This window comes from Electrona antarctica (assembly GCF_951216825.1).
Source record: "Electrona antarctica genome assembly, chromosome: 12".
Lineage (NCBI taxonomy): Eukaryota > Metazoa > Chordata > Actinopteri > Myctophiformes > Myctophidae > Electrona > Electrona antarctica.
In genome coordinates, this window is record NC_136793.1 from 9109566 (window position 1) to 9127543 (window position 17978).

Consider the following 17978-nt stretch of genomic DNA (forward strand, 5'->3'; position numbering starts at 1 on the left):
TTCTCTCTCTCTCATCTCCTCTCTCTCCTTCTCTCTCTCTCTCATCTCCTCTCTCTCCTTCTCTCTCTCATCTCCTCTCTCTCCTTCTCTCTCTCATCTCCTCTCTCTCCTTCTCTCTCTCCTTCTCTCTCTCATCTCCTCTCTCTCCCTCTCTCTCTCTTTCTCCTCTCCTACACTCTCTCCTACACTCTCTCCTACACTCTCTCCTTCTCTCTCTCCTTCTCTCTCTCCTTCCCTGAAAAAATATTTCTCTTGTGATTTCATCCTTTATATTTGACTCATCTCTGGATTTCCGTCTTTATTTTCGTACCCCCCCTTCTTTTTAAACTTCCTCTCTTCAAAGGTGACGGCTTACAACAGTCTCAACAACAACCTCTGCGCGCGCACGCACATGCGCACGTGCGTGCGTGCGTGTGTGTGTGTGTGTATATATGTGCATGTGTATGTATGTGTGTGTGTTGTGAGTGGTTTCCCTCCAAACCCCCCAGCCCCGGTTGGCTAGTTCTGTAAAGACACCGCATTAGGATTTATAAGTCTGATGAATCCCCCCCAAAAAACCTTCCTCAAAGTTCCGCATCCGGCCGCTCTATACCAGCCACTCTACCCCTGAGCCGCTCAGGGGTAAAATAATCCCAGAAAGTGGAACTTTCTGAAAACAAATCCCCAATACACTACACACAGCCACAGCCACAGCCACACACACACACACACACACACACACACACACACACACACACACACACACACACACACACACACACACACACACACACACACACACACACACACACACACACACACACACACACACACACACACACACACACACACACACACACACACACACACACACACACACACACACACACACACACACACACACACACACAGTGAGGTAAACAAAAGCTTCTGAGAGGGGAAAAAAAAACTAAATTGGAGCTGGTTTGGTGCATGGGGTTGGACTGGGTTTCTGCCCAGTGGGGAGAGAAAAGGGACCAGGCGGACAGAGGGGGGGCCAGTTTGGAAGGAATGTTGCTGTTTACTCTAAAAGAGCAGTTGTCTGTCCCTGTCCCCCGCTAGACCTTAGCCCCCAGTTGTCTGTCCCTTTCCCCCCGCTAGACCTTAGCCCCCAGTTGTCTGTCCCTGTCCCCCGCTAGACCTTAGCCCCCAGTTGTCTGTCCCTGTCCCCCGCTAGACCTTAGCCCCCAGTTGTCTGTCCCTGTCCCCCGCTAGACCTTAGCCCCCAGTTGTCTGTCCCTGTCCCCCGCTAGACCTTAGCCCCCAGTTGTCTGTCCCTGTCCCCCGCTAGACCCCCAGTGTCCTGTCCCTGTCCCCCGCTAGACCCCCAGTGTCCTGCCCCTGTCCCCCTGCTAGACCCCCAGTGTCCTGCCCCTGTCCCCCGCTAGACCCCCAGTGTCCTGCCCCTGTTCCCCGCTAGACCCCCAGTGTCCTGCCCCTGTCCCCCGCTAGACCCCCAGTGTCCTGCCCCTGTCCCCCGCTAGACCCCCAGTGTCCTGCCCCTGTCCCCCTCTAGACCCCCAGTGTCCTGCCCCTGTCCCCCTCTAGACCCCCAGTGTCCTGCCCCTGTCCCCCGCTGGACCCCCAGTGTCCTGCCCCTGTCCCCCGCTAGACCCCAGAAACCTCAATGGACGCTCGCTGGCAGCCTCACTTCACGGCCCCCTGCAAAAAGTCACACCGGCTTTGAAACGGGGCCCCCGGCCTCCCCTGCCCTCGCAAAACGCGCCTGGCGTCTCGCACCGAGACCCAAAAAGCAAACAGACGGATGCCCCCCCCTCCCTCACTCCCTCATTTACCTCGTCGCACGTGGAGGCACTGTCCAAACACACTCGGCCTCATGGGCGCTGGTGCTAAGTCAACCGTAGCACACGCTAGGCAAAGAATGCTAACAGTTTGCTCATTAACTTGGCGAGACCCCGTCAAATACGCCATCAGCAGCACAAAAACAGGCGTTCACCGGAAGCTATATAGCTCACCGTCTAAATAATACTTTACGATGTATAGATAGCACTTTCAACCTGGTGTCCCTATTTTCAGGCACGTAATGAAAGGCAAAAAAATTCAAAAAATAGTTAATATATATCTGCAACTAGTTCACAGCACATTGCAACTCGTAGATTGGCTATTTTGGTTATTAGTCGTACAACAAAGTATATAATATCATGGCTTAAATGGTTAAACGTGTTAAAACAGCAACAACAACAACAACAAGGGATGAAACCGAGATAAATGTTCGGCTTCTCTTCTTTTATGGAGTCTTGGCGGCGGTGTTCAAAACAAACAAAAGCAGCTGCTTCAACAACGACGGGGCTAATCTCAATTCTTCAACAGCAGCAGGTAAACTGGGGCCCGGCTTGGAAAGTCAAATAATGAAGACATGAAAAGAGGAGGGGGTGTGGGGGGGTAAATCAGAAGCTGTGCAAATATCAGGTGCTGCTGGTGGGTGAGGTATCGCGTAACCGCAGAACAGGAGCAGGATTTGTATTTGCGCCGGCCGCGGTATATAAAGGGCTGATGATACTGTCATTATCTCCTCTGTCATCCCTCGGCCACAGTATAGCCTGCATTGTTCCTGATGAATCCCTCACACACACACACACACACACACACACACACACACACACACACACACACACACACACACACACACACACACACACACACACACACACACACACACACACACACACACACACACACACACACACACACACACACACACACACACACACACACACACACACACACACACACACACACACCAGCTCCAAACCTCTCTCTCTCTCACAACTTACTTTTCTTTTCTTCGATTGCTGCCGCCGGGGGGGGGGGGATGTAACTAGTGGCAACAGCTCTGGTCTGCTCTGGTCTGCGCCAGTGATGGGATGCACGCCTGGGCCGGGGGGGCCCGCGGCAGCAGATGTTGTGGGGTGACATCTGACCCCTTGGCCAGACGTCACTCACTCACTCACTCACAGGGGTTTTTTCCCTCAGTGTTGGGGCCAATCTGCCATCTGCCACCTTTTTTCTGAGGTCACTATACTAGCTACGTAGCACCGTGCTTTAACCCGTTTCGACCTGAGGACGATTCTACAAAATTATCCTTTCTAATTCCTGACAGTTTTCTGAAAAACCCATGTCATTCTCAAATATTGTCATGTCAAGGACCCTCAAAAATATATGTAACTAGAAAAAGTGCCCTTCTGGGCACAGGTCTCCACCAGGAGGATAGGATTGTGTGTGATGTTTGGCAAAATGTTTAGGAGTAATATAAAGTGTGTGTGTGTGTGTGTGTGTGTGTGTGTGTGTGTGTGTGTGTGTGTGTGTGTGTGTGTGTGTGTGTGTGTGTGTGACGCGGCCTGTTGTAGCGCCACCATGAGGCTGATTTGAAAACTGTCAAGTGGCATTTCTTCCTCAACCTAGTAGTGTCTAGTAGTGGGAATAGGCATGCACAGTTTCACCGCAATCGGACGCTGCGTTGAGGAGTTGTGGCGATTTGTACCAAACGGGCTACTCTTTAGAAGCCAATCGTAGCCAATCAGGATGGATAATTATGAGAAATCAAACAAATCACATGATCACATAACTATGGAGAGCATGTGTACCGATTTGCGTGAAATTTGGATAAAATCTGAAGGAGTAATATTAGAAAATGTGTTTTACATATGTCGGCCTCCTGGTGGCGCTATAAAGAACAGATGTGAAAAATTCCAGGCAAAGGTTTTTCCTTGGCCTCTAGGGAGTGTGCATACATGGTTTTACACAGATCAGGGCAGTTATAGGTAAAACACAAATCGACCAGTTATAGCGCCACCATGAGGCTGAGTTGAAAATATTCAAGTGGCATTTCTTCCTCGACCTAGTGGGAATGTGCGTGCAAAATTTCACGGAAATCACACCATGTGTTCATGATTTGCAGCATTTTGTTTGAAACGGAGTACTCCTGCGAACTTTGGAAGCCAATTTTAGCCAATCAGGATGGAGTGTGAAAAATCTGAAAGACCGGTTTCGTTGAATGGCTCTAGAGAGACTGTGTACCAATTTGCGTAATGTTTGGACAAAATCTGTAGGTGTACTGTCAAAACATTTGTTTTGCACAAAGCGGCCTCCTGGTGGCGCTATAACAGGCCAATGTGAAAACTTTGGGGCAGAGGTTCAGCTCTGGCATTCAGGGAGTGTGTGTGCAGAGTATGGCTGCGATCAAGCCAACGGTGCCAGAGATTAGCTGTTCACAGACGGACACACGGACGGACACACGGACGGACGGACGGACACACGGACGGACGGACGGACGGACGGACGGACGGAGTGCAAAACATACTCTCTCCCCATGCCTTCGGCCTAGTGGAGACAATTAATTGGCTGCCGAAACCCATCTGACATTATGTTGTTCCAGGGACCCCCCCAGAATCAAAGATTTGAGTTAAAAACGTTCGCTCTGAAAGAATATCAAAAAGATTTGCACCACATTTTCACGATTTTTACGAAAAATAGCAGATCTACAAGCTCTACAAGCTCGTAGCGCGGCACCGAGTGCCGTGCTACGAGCTTGTAGATCTGCTATTTTTCAACAGTTATAAAGTATAACATAATCCTTGAAACACCAAAAGGGGTTCCTTCCCCCGTCCTGAATGGATTAAACGTGCATAATATCTGGGTTACACACACGTGCACTGACTGTACACAAACACACACACACACGCGCACACACACACACACACACACACACACACACACACACACACACACACACACACACACACACACACACACACACACACACACACACACACACACACACACACACACACACACACACACACACACACACACACACACACACACACACACTGACTGTACACACACACACACACACACACACACACACACACACATGCACTGACTGTACACAAACAAACGTGAGCCAAAAGGGATCTCATGCCGGTGGCTCTCCGCTAAGAAGCTTTAGGGAATTAGGTTTTTAGGGTTGTTGTTTTATAGGAATTAAGTGTGTTCATTCCATTATTGTGCCAATAAGTATACTAAATCACTGTGGGATAGTGAGAAGGCATAATTTCCACGCTCAGAGATTAAAATAGGGTGCATTTTGCATCCCAAAACGCAGTTTATAGTTGAGGGACGCAATAAAACAACGACCTCTGCATCCACGGGATGCACTACTGTACTGTTTTTTTATTCTAGTTTATTTTGCTAGCTTTAGTTATAATAATCATTTCTTCTTCTGTTTTCTACATGAATATAACCACATTATAACCATATAAAATGAAATGGGAGTTAAATGCTGCAATTTGTAAAAATGGCAAAATATGACTCCTAACGTCGTTGAAGTGGGACTCATAAAATGTCCCTGGGACTCGTCTAAAAGACCATCCCTGCATCCCGGAACTCATTACATTGAAAACCTATTTACATCACTGCACGCTCCCATTTTGTGGACAACTTATTAAACAGCTTTCAGGGAACTTATTTGTGTGTTTATCAGTGTTGAAATTGTTGTGAGAGTGAAGTGATTGAATGATTGATTGATTGATTGATTGATTGATTGAAACGTTAGTTTCAATCAATCAAACGTTAGTAAAGTTATTTATTCTCGAAAAGAGCATTGAGGTTCCCCCTCATTTGCAATGCTGACGAGATCACATATAAAAACAATTTAAGATAGATATAAAACACAAATCAAATCTACACGTAAGGCATAGAGACAGATAATATACAGACAGTGAAACAAAACATATAAGTTAAAAACAGTTACATATTGAGGTATAGGGAGGTTCAGACGCAGGTTATTAAATTGTCCATATGATATTGGGGTACCAATTTTCAGTGTTTGTTGTAGAGTTGTAAGCAATATCACTGCTTAAAACGCAACTTAATTAACTTAACGTTATTATGGAATTGCTGCCAAGCAGGAGTCAAACTGTGTTTTTACTAGGGCAGCATGTTTTTACGTCTCTACACCCCACCCTCCCTTCCTCATTTCCTGGCCGTTTGGTACCGGCTCCCGGGCCAAGTCCCCCTTTGGTCGTGTCTGATCTGTTTTAAAAGCATTGCCCCAGGGAAGACTGGATTGGGGGGGGTGTCTCTCTCCCATGCCTCCACAGACCTATACCCCCCCTACCGTTTATCTGCCATATAGATCCTCAATGTAACTGTAAAGAAAATCACTAATTTAGTGACTGATTTGAAGATCTGAAGATTCACCTCTAACATGCATTGTCCACCCCACCCCACACCACTTGTAAACAAGTGTAGTGCTTTATTGGGTCGTCCACTCACAGTTAACAGATTTTGTATTGAGTTGTGCTTGAAATATACTGTAATTCTGTTAATTCTGTTGAATAAATACTTCAATCAATCAATCAAACTTCTTCTACTTCTCTCTCGATTACCAATACCAATACGTGGCTACTATGCAGGCCCATCTATCTTGATCACGGATCGGATTTGTGTTGTTTCTTTGTTTGTTTTTCTTGACCGCAAATGTAAAAGCGTCACCGTGCAACGTTGTGTCCATTCTGTGTGGTAGACACTGACAGACACAGAGCATCCCTGCTCTTCTACTGAGACGTTTAGATCCTGTGTCAAGGTGAGACCTGACCTTTGACCTTTGACACGATCCTCTGGTCTCTGGTTTGACACGAGTTTTGACCTGAAGGTCAAGATTCAGTGTATCCCCAGAGCCAGCAGGCAGGCTATTAGTAAGTAGCACTTACAGTACACAGGAGCCCATAGGTTCAAATCATTTACACAGGAGCCCATAGGTTCAAATCATTTACACAGGAGCCCATAGGTTCAAATCATTTACACAGGAGCCCATAGGTTCAAATAATTTACACAGGAGCCCATAGGTTCAAATCATTTACACAGGAGCCCATAGGTTCAAATCATTTACACAGGAGCCCATAGGTTCAAATCATTTACACAGGAGCCCATAGGTTCAAATCATTTACACAGGAGCCCATAGGTTCAAATCATTTACACAGGAGCCCATAGGTTCAAATCACTCACACAGGAGCCCATAGGTTCAAATCATTTACACAGGAGCCCATAGGTTCAAATCACTCACACAGGAGCCCATAGGTTCAAATCATTTACACAGGAGCCCATAGGTTCAAATCACTCACACAGGAGCCCATAGGTTCAAATCACTCACACAGGAGCCCATAGGTTCAAATCATTTACACAGGAGCCCATAGGTTCAAATCATTTACACAGGAGCCCATAGGTTCAAATCACTCACACAGGAGCCCATAGGTTCAAATCACTCACACAGGAGCCCATAGGTTCAAATCACTCACACAGGAGCCCATAGGTTCAAATCATTTACACAGGAGCCCATAGGTTCAAATCACTCACACAGGAGCCCATATAGGTTCAAATCCGAGGTAGAAGAGTAAAGTAAAGTCGTTCCCAAACTTTTTCATGTCACGGACCCCCAAATTGACATTGATCAGCCTGCGGACCCCCATTTGTACGGCCCTAGCAGTGATTCTCCATCGTTTTCATTTCAAGGACCTCCACTTTGACACGCATTAAAGCTACAGAGAGTACATTGTAGTCTGACCCAGTGGTTCTCTAATATGTTCACATCAAAGACAACCAAATTGATACAGTATGTATTTGGCCACAACAGGCCCTCATCTGAAAAGATGCAGTGCCGGGGACCCCCATAAGAGAAGATTTGTGCTGTTGAACATTTTTCAAAAATAGCAACAACTTAATCCAAACAGTCAAAAAAAGTATACAATTCCTAGTATAAAGTATCTCATTTTCCTTCATCTCAACTTCCGCCTCAGCAAAGAAGATGGTTTTCAACTGTCAATTATCAAGAGTCGTTACTCAGAAACGCACTTGACTCAAGACAACCCAACCGATTCAAGTGCTGCTGCAGCCTGGAATGGTCACCACTAGACCTTAACACTGGGACACAAACCCAGCCTGGAATGGTCACCACTAGACCTTAACACTGGGACCAACCCAACCGATTCAAGTGCTGCTGCAGCCTGGAATGGTCACTACTAGACCTTAACACTGGGACACAAACCCAGCCTGGAATGGTCACCACTAGACCTTAACACTGGGACCAACCCAACCGATTCAAGTGCTGCTGCAGCCTGGAATGGTCACTACTAGACCTTAACACTGGGACACAAACCCAGCCTGGAATGGTCACTACTAGACCTTAACACTGGGACACAAACCCAGCCTGGAATGGTCACTACTAGACCTTAACACTGGGACACAAACCCAGCCTGGAATGGTCACTACTAGACCTTAACACTGGGACACAAACCCAGCCTGGAATGGTCACCACTAGACCTTAACACTGGGACACAAACCCAGCCTGGAATGGTCACCACTAGACCTTAACACTGGGCAGCCTGGAATGGTCACTACTAGACCTTAACACTGGGCAGCCTGGAATGGTCACCACTAGACCTTAACACTGGGCAGCCTGGAATGGTCACCACTAGACCTTAACACTGGGCAGCCTGGAATGGTCACCACTAGACCTTAACACTGGGACCCAAATGACCACAAACCACCACTGTTGCACTGCACACAAATTACAGGGGAGTCCACTGCACTGCCCCATAAGATGTCTTCTGTTCCTCCTTCCACTCATCCTGCTCTCCCCCCGCCCCCTCTCTCTCTAATTGTAATTGTTGACCTGGCCAACCCACATCTGGTAGACTCCATTAGAGTCGGAGACACTGTTTATTTGGTCCAATTACTAAAAACAACCCATGGGAAAGAGCCCGGCCGGCCGCTCCCCCGGGGTCTCTCCAGGTACTGACCACTGTGTGTGTGCGTGCGTGCGCTCGTGCGTGTGTGTGTGTGTGTCTTGCGAGTCGTGGCAGCTCTAATGACTAGTGCAAATGTGTGTTTTACGAGGCTGGGAACCACTTCAACGGTCTAAGAATGTCTTATGGTGTACAGTCAGTTAGTAACTGACAGAATGTCTTATGGTGTACAGTCAGTTAGTAACTGACAGAATGTCTTATGGTGTACAGTCAGTTAGTAACTGACAGCCAGCGCTGGAAAAACTACTCAATTGTTTTTGCTTAAGCAGAAAGTATCAATGCTGCAATGTATAACTAGTCCGTTACAAGTAAAAGTCCGGAATTCAAAATGTACCTGAGTAAAAGTACAAAAGCATCGGCATCAAAAATGTACTTAAAGTAACAAAAGTAGAAAGTACTAAATAGCCGATCTACAAGCTCACAATGCGTCGCATCGCCACGCATTGTGAGCTTGTTGATCGGCTATTTTCAAATGGCTGAAATGTATATAGGGCTGAAGAGGGTGATTTATGTGTTCTAATAATAATCAAAGTAACTAGTAACTAAAGTTTTCTCTGAGATGTATTATTGTGATAGATGTAAGTATTAGAAATTGGAAATACTCAAGCAAAGTGTAAATACCTCAAACGTACAGCACTTAAGTAAATGTACTTAAGAGAGTTCGGCAAAAACACTGTGCTCACACCAGGCCGCGATTGAGGGGAAAAAAAGCCAAATGTGTTATTGAGCACAGAAACCGTGTAAAAATCCTTCATAAAAAATAGAACCAAATGCATCCTTTTTTTGTTGTTTTTAGTCTTTGTTGTATTTAGGATTTCACTGCGTAGTTCCCTAGATGCCTTGATTAAACAGAACTGCTTCGTTTCACAACAAAAGGCCAACACGTTCCATTCTCCCCAAGTATCCTTTGAGTGCGCGTCTGGGACTCTGCGAGAGAGTGACGACTAGAGCCTCTGAAAGGGCACCTGGCAGAGTGTGAGACAGACGTTTTCTGTGTGGAGCTGAATGGGCGCGAACCACAAGTAATCACTGGTATTATGGGGCATGCCGCCATGTCCCCTTTCAGTTGTTCTTCTGTGATCCACGGACAGGTGGTCAGGCTCAAAAGCAAACCAAATGAGGAAGTGCGGTATGGAGTATACGGTATGCTCAGTGCTACACACATAGGCTACAGCACGCACGCACGCACACGCACGGACACACAAGTTTGTTTTGTATAAAAGAAGAAAACAAAAAGTTTTGCGTTTGTTGCATTGACTTGAATTTATTCCACATCTCCTCATCCTAATCTTAACAATAATGGATCTAACCCTTATCTTTATGAAATACATTTAAGAGAGGCGACAATTGTGTGTTCCCAGTCAACTGGCTTGATGTCAGAGTTTCCCCCCAAAATGTGACTTGTGTCAGGAACACGCGCACACGCGCACACAAACACGTCACTAGCACACACACACACACACACACACACACACACACACACACACACACACACACACACACACACACACACACACACACACACACACACACACACACACACACACACACACACACACACACACACACACACACACACACACACACACACACACACACACACAATTAGACTGTCAGTCCAATCAGCCGGTGATCAAAGTCTGTGCGACATCTAGCGTACTACTCGTACTGCGTACTGTCTATATGTCGTGACTGCCTGATGATCCAGAGACTGATCCAGTGAAGTGGAGCAGCCCTCTCTCTCTCTCTCACCAGCCCGGCTCTGGGCAGACTGGAAACGCACACCGGCAAAGGCGGTCCATATTAACCCATTTAGACCTGCCATCGTTTCTACAAAATGTCTTCTAAATCCTGACAGTTTTCTGAAAAACCCTATGTTTCTATGTCAGTGATTCTCAAAATATTTCATGTCAAGCCCCATCTGAAAATATGTTGTTCCAGTGACCCAGCCCCGAGGAAGCAAAGATTAAAAATGTTCGCTCTGAAAGAATATATATTCCAAATTTGCGCTACATTTTCACGATTTTTCAAAAATAGCAGACCTACAAGCTCGTAGCGTGGCACTCGGTGCCGCGCTATGAGCTTGTAGATCTTCTATTTTTCAATAGCTAAAGTATGACTGATGCTTCCCCGCCCAAAATGGATTAAAGCTCCTGGCTGTGTGATGATATTAGGATCAGATATACAGCACCTTTTCTTCCCCGGCCCCCCCCCCCCCCCCCCCCTTCCGAACGGGCCCCGTTTCCTGACTCTGAATGGAAAGAGGGTGAAGGGGGAGCTAAGGGAGGGATAAGATGAACTCATCTGACTAGAGCAAACAGAGGTGGCTTTGAAGAATCCACCAGCATCGCATCGGGGAGACAAGGAGCCACTTTCATTGATGTGTGGATGTATACTGTAGCAGTCACCAGTCAGCACACATGCCAGCCGGGGATTAATGGGTCTGCTTGTTATCTGACCGCAGCGGTGGAAATGTGTGTGTGTGTGTGTGCACACGCGCACGCACACGCGCGCACACACACACACACACACACACACACACACCAGGGAATTCATCAAAGCTCCAGTGCCACTTAAGTGATTGATTATCAGAGGTATATTACCGCCTCGGGTCTCTGGATAGAGCGCACTGAGGATTAAAGCCAGATTATTATTTATTTTTTTGCTCTGTTTGCGTGCCGGTGTCGCGCACTGACAATACCCAGGCAATGTACAAGCTCACACTCACAGCGTGTCACTCACAGCGGGGCCCGCTGTGAGCTTATAGAGATGATATTTTCAGTGTGCCACACACAGACTACACTCACTACAGTATACCAAGCCCTTAAAGGTATATTCAGTGATTTCACTTAATTCAAATATCACTTGTTTTTTCTTTTTTTCTGGATAATCCTCCCTACTATAAAGTGTGCTGATCATATAAGGAGTTCCTCCCTGTCCCCAGTGAGCCCCTGGGGTCAAAAACCATAGTTTCGGTTTGGGCTTTGGGTGGCAAAGCCTTCATCCAATCAGGATGAGAGGGGCCTTCCTCCAAGCATGATCGAGTGTGGCTGGCATTGGTGCACGTGCTGTTGGTCTGTTGTACTTCCCCCACTGTAGAGCGTGTGCATGTGCACATCTTGTTACCGGGTGGACGTGTTTTTTTTCCAAATCACCCAAATCACTGAATGATCCTTTAAGTTGGAGACCACTTTCTCAGGCATTCATCCTGGTTATTTATTTCTGTTAGGGTTTGTCCCCATCCAATCACGTGATCGGAAATCGGGGGCCGATCACGTCATTTTCAAATGATCGGAATCGGATCGGGAGCAAAGAATATTATTGTCTGTTATGTCTGTGATTTGGGATGGCATAATAATATGGCATGTGTTTTATAAAAATATAATATTCTGATCGGGAAAAATCGGTATCGGCAGACACTCAAAATCAAATGACCGGAATTGGATAAAAAAAACACATGATCGATGATCGGGGACATCCCTGATTTCTGTCCATGTTTGCAGGGGAAATAAAGGCTGGCGGGACTGGCAATGTCTCACGTCACTGGGCTAGCTGCAGCGGACATCGTCGCTACTGAACTGGAGAAAAGTCTGATTTACGCTTCAGCGGAAAAAGTGGCGCGCGCACAACACTTTCGCACCGAAGCAAAAATCTGAATTTATGAGTGCACTGTAGCTGAGGGAGCGGAGATTTGGGTTCTAACACCAACCGATAAGTTATGCCATTCGTTACTAGGGTGTTACAGCGTGTCTGGTTCACACTTAACCCATTAAGACCAGGCTGAGGCCTCAAAAATAGTAGATGTACAAGCTTGCAGCGCTTAGAATGGGTTAAAATAATAGCACATATTTTTATCCTGAGAAGGCACTGAGCTAACCTCTGATATACTCAAGGTCACACAAAGTGCTGTGTATCAACGGGCTGTCAAAAGCCCTTTTCTTTTCCAGCACATTAACGTCAAGCAGCTGAAGTTGATGGGATTCAACCTCTCAGCAACTTCCTTCCTCACTGACCCTCACTCGCCCCAACGAACATCTCTCATCTCTCTGGCATGGGGCACTGCTAAGCACCTTTCATTCCAGAAATGGCAGCGTTGGAATTCAGTTTTTTTTGCTTGCTTGCTTGCTCTGGATTGCAGCTCATGTCAATCGGGCGCTGCTTTATGTTACCGCCAGTCCACTACGGTACATGAGAGGCCTCCTTCAAGTTCTTTGGAGATAAAACATTAGGCATTATCTTTGTGGCTGGGGGCCAGATATGGAGGTGGTATTCTATTCATGGTACGGCATGTGAAGTATAGGCATCCGTGCCGCACTGCACCGCACTGAAACATTCGATGGCACTCGCTTAACCTCCTAATAACACCAACATGTAAATGAGGCTGTGAAAAAATAGCTCCCTGTTGTGTGGCAGACTTTCATTGGCAGACCCCTCAAGACTGTCACCCTGTTAACCCCTAGCATCCCTATACTGGGCATGTCATGTCGGTGAAGATCTTCGAAAGCCTTCGACTACATTTTGAAAATAGCTGATTCACAAGCTCACAACACAACACGTCACATCACATCACGGCACGTTGCGAGCTTGTAGATTGGCGCTTTTTTTTTCAATTCGTTTTACTTTTTTAGTTTAATACGTTAAAATATGGCTTAAGTGGTTAATTTTCACTGGGCCACAAGTATGCTATTTTGGCATATTAATTTAGCTTGTTGGCAGATTAAAAGATCACTCTTTAATCCAAGCCTTGGCTTGGTATTCAATTAAATACAGTAGTTAGCACTGACCTGACATGCTATTACAACAGTGTGTATTTTAAGACCCACCTGGTTGTGACTACTAGCCCACCTATCTTTCCTCATACTGCTGACTATGCAGCGTGTGTATCAACTGCATCATTCAATACACACTCGATGCTGCAGTAGGCAATCATCAGCGACAGCTTAACACAAAACCCACACATGTTGCTCCGCTCAAAAGCACGTATACAAAACATCACGCGTTCTGCACTCGTTGAAGAGAGGAAACCAACCAACCAGCCGTTTTCATTTCATTTAGCCCGCTCCGCTTAAAAACAGCGTTCAGTCCTCCAGTCAGTCAGCCCTCACAGCAGGTCGGGAAACTTTCCAACTGTCAAAACAAACACAAGTCGCTCTTCCAAGTAGCCGTGAAAGCAATCTGGAGCCCGCCATCTAAACTCTGTCTACACCAGGGCCCTGGTCGCAGTGACAGCTCGCACAAAGAGAAAGTACATTACAAACACTGGGCCTTGCCTTGCACCACCCCCCGCCCCCCATCAGAATCCTTCTCCAAAACAGCAGAAATAGCCTCTCACTCTCCCATCTCCATGTTTAATTGGAGAAGTCTGAGGAGCAGGACAGTGCAGGGGCACAATGCTGGCTTTGTGGTCCTCTGGAGGGGATGGAGAGAGAGGAGGGAGGAGGGGGTGAATGAAGGGAGTGAACAACACAGCCAGACCAAATTAAGATGTGGCGCGGAGCCAAGATGGCCTAGGAACTCCAGAGGGCCTTTTAGTCCACTGCCCTGACAAACCCAGCAGGCCCCGATTGGGCTACACACCTGTCCACCTTCCACACACACACACTGCACCGGTAAGATGACACTAGCCCACACTTCCAATGCCATGGTAGGTATAGGCGGGGTAAAGAGAGGGTGCAGGCCGGGGCAACAACAGAGAGACCTCAGGGTCTGCACGGCAAATAACTCTCAGGGAAGTCCAAGACTGGGGAGAACTGAGGTTAAAAGAAAATCATGTCTCCCCATTTGACTCTTTTTTTTTTGCCGCGTTAACTTAAGATTATGAAAGCACCTTGCCTGCCCCTAACTGCCTCGTAATCATCTGTCCCCAGAGCGTGAGACTGAGAGACACAGAGTGAGAGGGGGAGAGAAAGCGCGCGCGTGTGAGAGAGAGAGAGAGAGAGAGAGAGAGAGAGAGAGAGAGAGAGAGAGAGAGAGAGAGAGAGAAAGCATTGAGAACCATTGAAGAAGGGACACAATCCCAGGAGAGAGGAGGGTGGGAGGGGGTGAAGGGGGAGGGGGGGGGTTGGAGGACATGGTCTGAGGGTCTCTCTGGGAAGCCTCACCCAGATTAGTCACACAGAATTAATCGCAGTGGAGAACAATGGTCGCCGAGCTTCTGGCAACCCCAGCTGTCGCTCCGCGAAAGAAAAGATTAACAAGATTTAGGACTCTGCGAGCCTGCGAGACTTTGGCTGTTGAGGGGTGTGTGTGTGTGCGCGTGTGTGGTGGCATTAGCAGACATGAGCAGACTGAGAGACACGCGCGCACATGTGCATGTTCATGTGCGTGCGTGCGCGAGTGCGTGCGCGCGATGATGACCTCTGGCCCATCGATCCCATCAGTGTTGATTTCGTCGACCAAAACTAAGACGAAAAATGTTCGTCGACTACCTTTTTCCACTGACGAAAACTAAATGGAAACTAAATGAAAACTAAGCTGTGATGACTAAAACTATGACTAAATATACTGACAATTTCGTCAACAAATAAAAACTAGACTAAAATGTTAGGAAGGGACTCGTGGACAAGAGATCCAGTATAAGTCATTTTACACTTGGTTGCATGCTGAAAATAGCCGATCTACAAGCTCACAACGCGTCGCAGCAAGTGTAAAAAAAGCCCGCCAAAATACATTTTAGTTGACCAAATCAACTGTAGATTTAGTCGACACAAAATCTAAAAACTAAAACTAGACTAAAACACTAAAACATTCCACGTGACTAAAATGTGACTAAAACTAAATGAAAGTTTCACTTCCAAACTAAAATAGAAATTTGCTGCCAAAAACAACACTGGATCCCATCCATCCACACATTGGCTGCACGGCTCTGGCCGGTTGCCCTCCGGGAACAGGAACGTTACCACCATGAGTGAGTTCTTCCTTGCCCTTTCCAGGCCTGGGAAGTCCTACACAGTGACTTCCAGTAGCAGTAAAGGTCTTCCAGACAGTAGCTGCTTTGCTTTCCCACATTTTCTTGCCCAACGAGGCTTGTTTATATTAAGGGAAAATGTGTTTGATTTGAAACTTACTTGCACTCTCCATTGCCATCCAGAGTAGCTTCACAGGTCCCCTGGTTCAAACACAATTCGGTGGGCATGGAGCATCTTCGGCCTGAGAATAATTCAAAAAATGTGAATGTAAATGATACAATTTTAACATATTTTAATCCAATTCCATTTGTTCTAATGGCATTCTAAAGGCAATCAGAGATATTTGAATATATCTGATCTGATTTCCTTGTTCTAACTTTGTATCTATATATTCTTCTTCCCTTTACTGTATTAAAACTACAAATAATGGTAGCTTTGGGGGGAAAACACACACGCACACACGCGCACACACACACAGTCACACACGCACACGCACACACACGCGCGCGCGCACACACACACACACACACACACACAGTCACGCACACACACAGTCATACACACACACAGTCACACACACACAGTCACACACACACACACACACACACACACAGTCACACACACGCACACACACACACACACACCTTTTTTACACCCATAAAATTGTGATGTGACAACAAAGTTGAAGTTGAGTTGTTTCTACTTCTGTAAAAGTCAATTAGTAAAAAAAACAAATGACTTATTGGCTTATTGTCTTGGCATATTTTATCAATAACGTCATTCCAGGAAAGCCTGCTGCTAATGTGTGTTTATTCATCATCACAGTAAATGGCTTGTATGATGTGTGTCTTGCCAGTTGCCACCTGGAAGAAGCGCAAGTGCACCTGAATGAATCCTATACTCCGTAGTATGGCGGTGTCGCTTACCACAAAAAAAAGATGAGAAAAGAAAGAATAGATCTATACAAGCTACGTGTTATTATGAGGAGTATGAGCGACACTGTCTGCCAGTCTGAGATGTTTTCATGTTGCTGTGTGTGATCATAAACATGACCTATAAAATAAGTTAGTCAGAGAGCTATATATCACTGCAGGCAGGCAGGCTGCGGAGCAGAAATATATTGAATCCAAAGTTAATAGGCGCGTGCGTGCATGGCTGCGTGCACGAATTCATTTCGAAAACAGGTCACAACAAATCACTAAACTATAAGAAAGCCCAGTTTGTTTTAAATGAGGTATAAGAATCAGCTAGGTTGCGTGTCCCGACAAGTTTATATTTATACCGAAACAAATGTAGCCTATAATGCAACCTAAGTCAAGTAGGAGGATAGATAGATCATACAACTGAACTACTATATATAGTATAACTTTACTCATTGTTTCAAAGTTTATCAATACAGTAACAGGACTATAATGTTGTCCAAACTGCAGTATTGTACGACTATACGGTACCTAAACTACTACTTATAAGACTATACTGCTCTACGTGCATCAGAAGGCATCATCCATGGTGCATCATCCTCCTTACCTCGTGCGAGAGCAATCAGCGACAACAAGAAAGTTACTTTCACAAAGAAAATATGCATTCCTTCGATTTAAAGAAAATGGTTGTTTTTATTCCAACGGTAAACCTCACCCTCTTCGACCGGGTAAGGGGGGGAAAACAAAACAAAAACGTTTTTAAGTCATCATCCTTGGAAAAATATAGAATCCCAAAGTCAGTGGCTGCCTGCCTGCCTGCCTGTCTGTTCTGCGCGACTCCGTGTTGTGGAGATGTTGTCACTTCAAGTCCCGAGTTGGAAATGACCTGAGGTAAGTAGGAGGACGCACTGCTCCTCCATTCCCCTGCTCCACATCTAGGGGCGTTCTTCTCCCAAAAAGTGACTGAAGTGGAGTAAGTGTGTGTGCTGTTCTGTTTGGGGACTTCACTGGACTGCATGGGCGCGCAGATAAGTTCTTCTTCCGAAAAGTGAAGTGAAGTGAAGTGTGTGTGTGTGTGTGTGTGTGTGTGTGTGTGTGTGTGTTGGTGGGGGGTTCTGTTTGGGGACTGGACTGGGCGCGCAGAAGGGGCAGCAGAAGTTGCCCCAGTTGTTCCCCGCAAGTTGCCGCAACACTCTTTTGGTTCTAATAATAATGTGTTTTAAATGTAATAAACGTAATGCACTCAATACAATTAATAATAATAATAATAATATGCCTATAATTATAGGCCTAATAATAATAATAAT

General features: G+C 46.2%; 1 protein-coding gene across 1 annotated transcript in view; it reads right to left on the minus strand.

Moving 5' to 3' along the window:
* Positions 1 to 17528, minus strand: part of LOC306934029 (neurogenic locus notch homolog protein 1-like) — an 84177-nt gene extending 66649 nt beyond the window's left edge. The window contains exons 1-2 of the mRNA XM_079516445.1: positions 17279 to 17528; positions 15911 to 15992 (exon numbers count right to left, since the gene is read on the minus strand). Of these exons, the coding sequence (XP_079372571.1) occupies positions 15911 to 15992; positions 17279 to 17336 (140 nt within the window). The 5' untranslated portion in view covers positions 17337 to 17528. The remainder of the gene's footprint in view (positions 1 to 15910; positions 15993 to 17278) is intronic.
* Between the last annotated feature and the right edge of the window lie 450 nt (positions 17529 to 17978).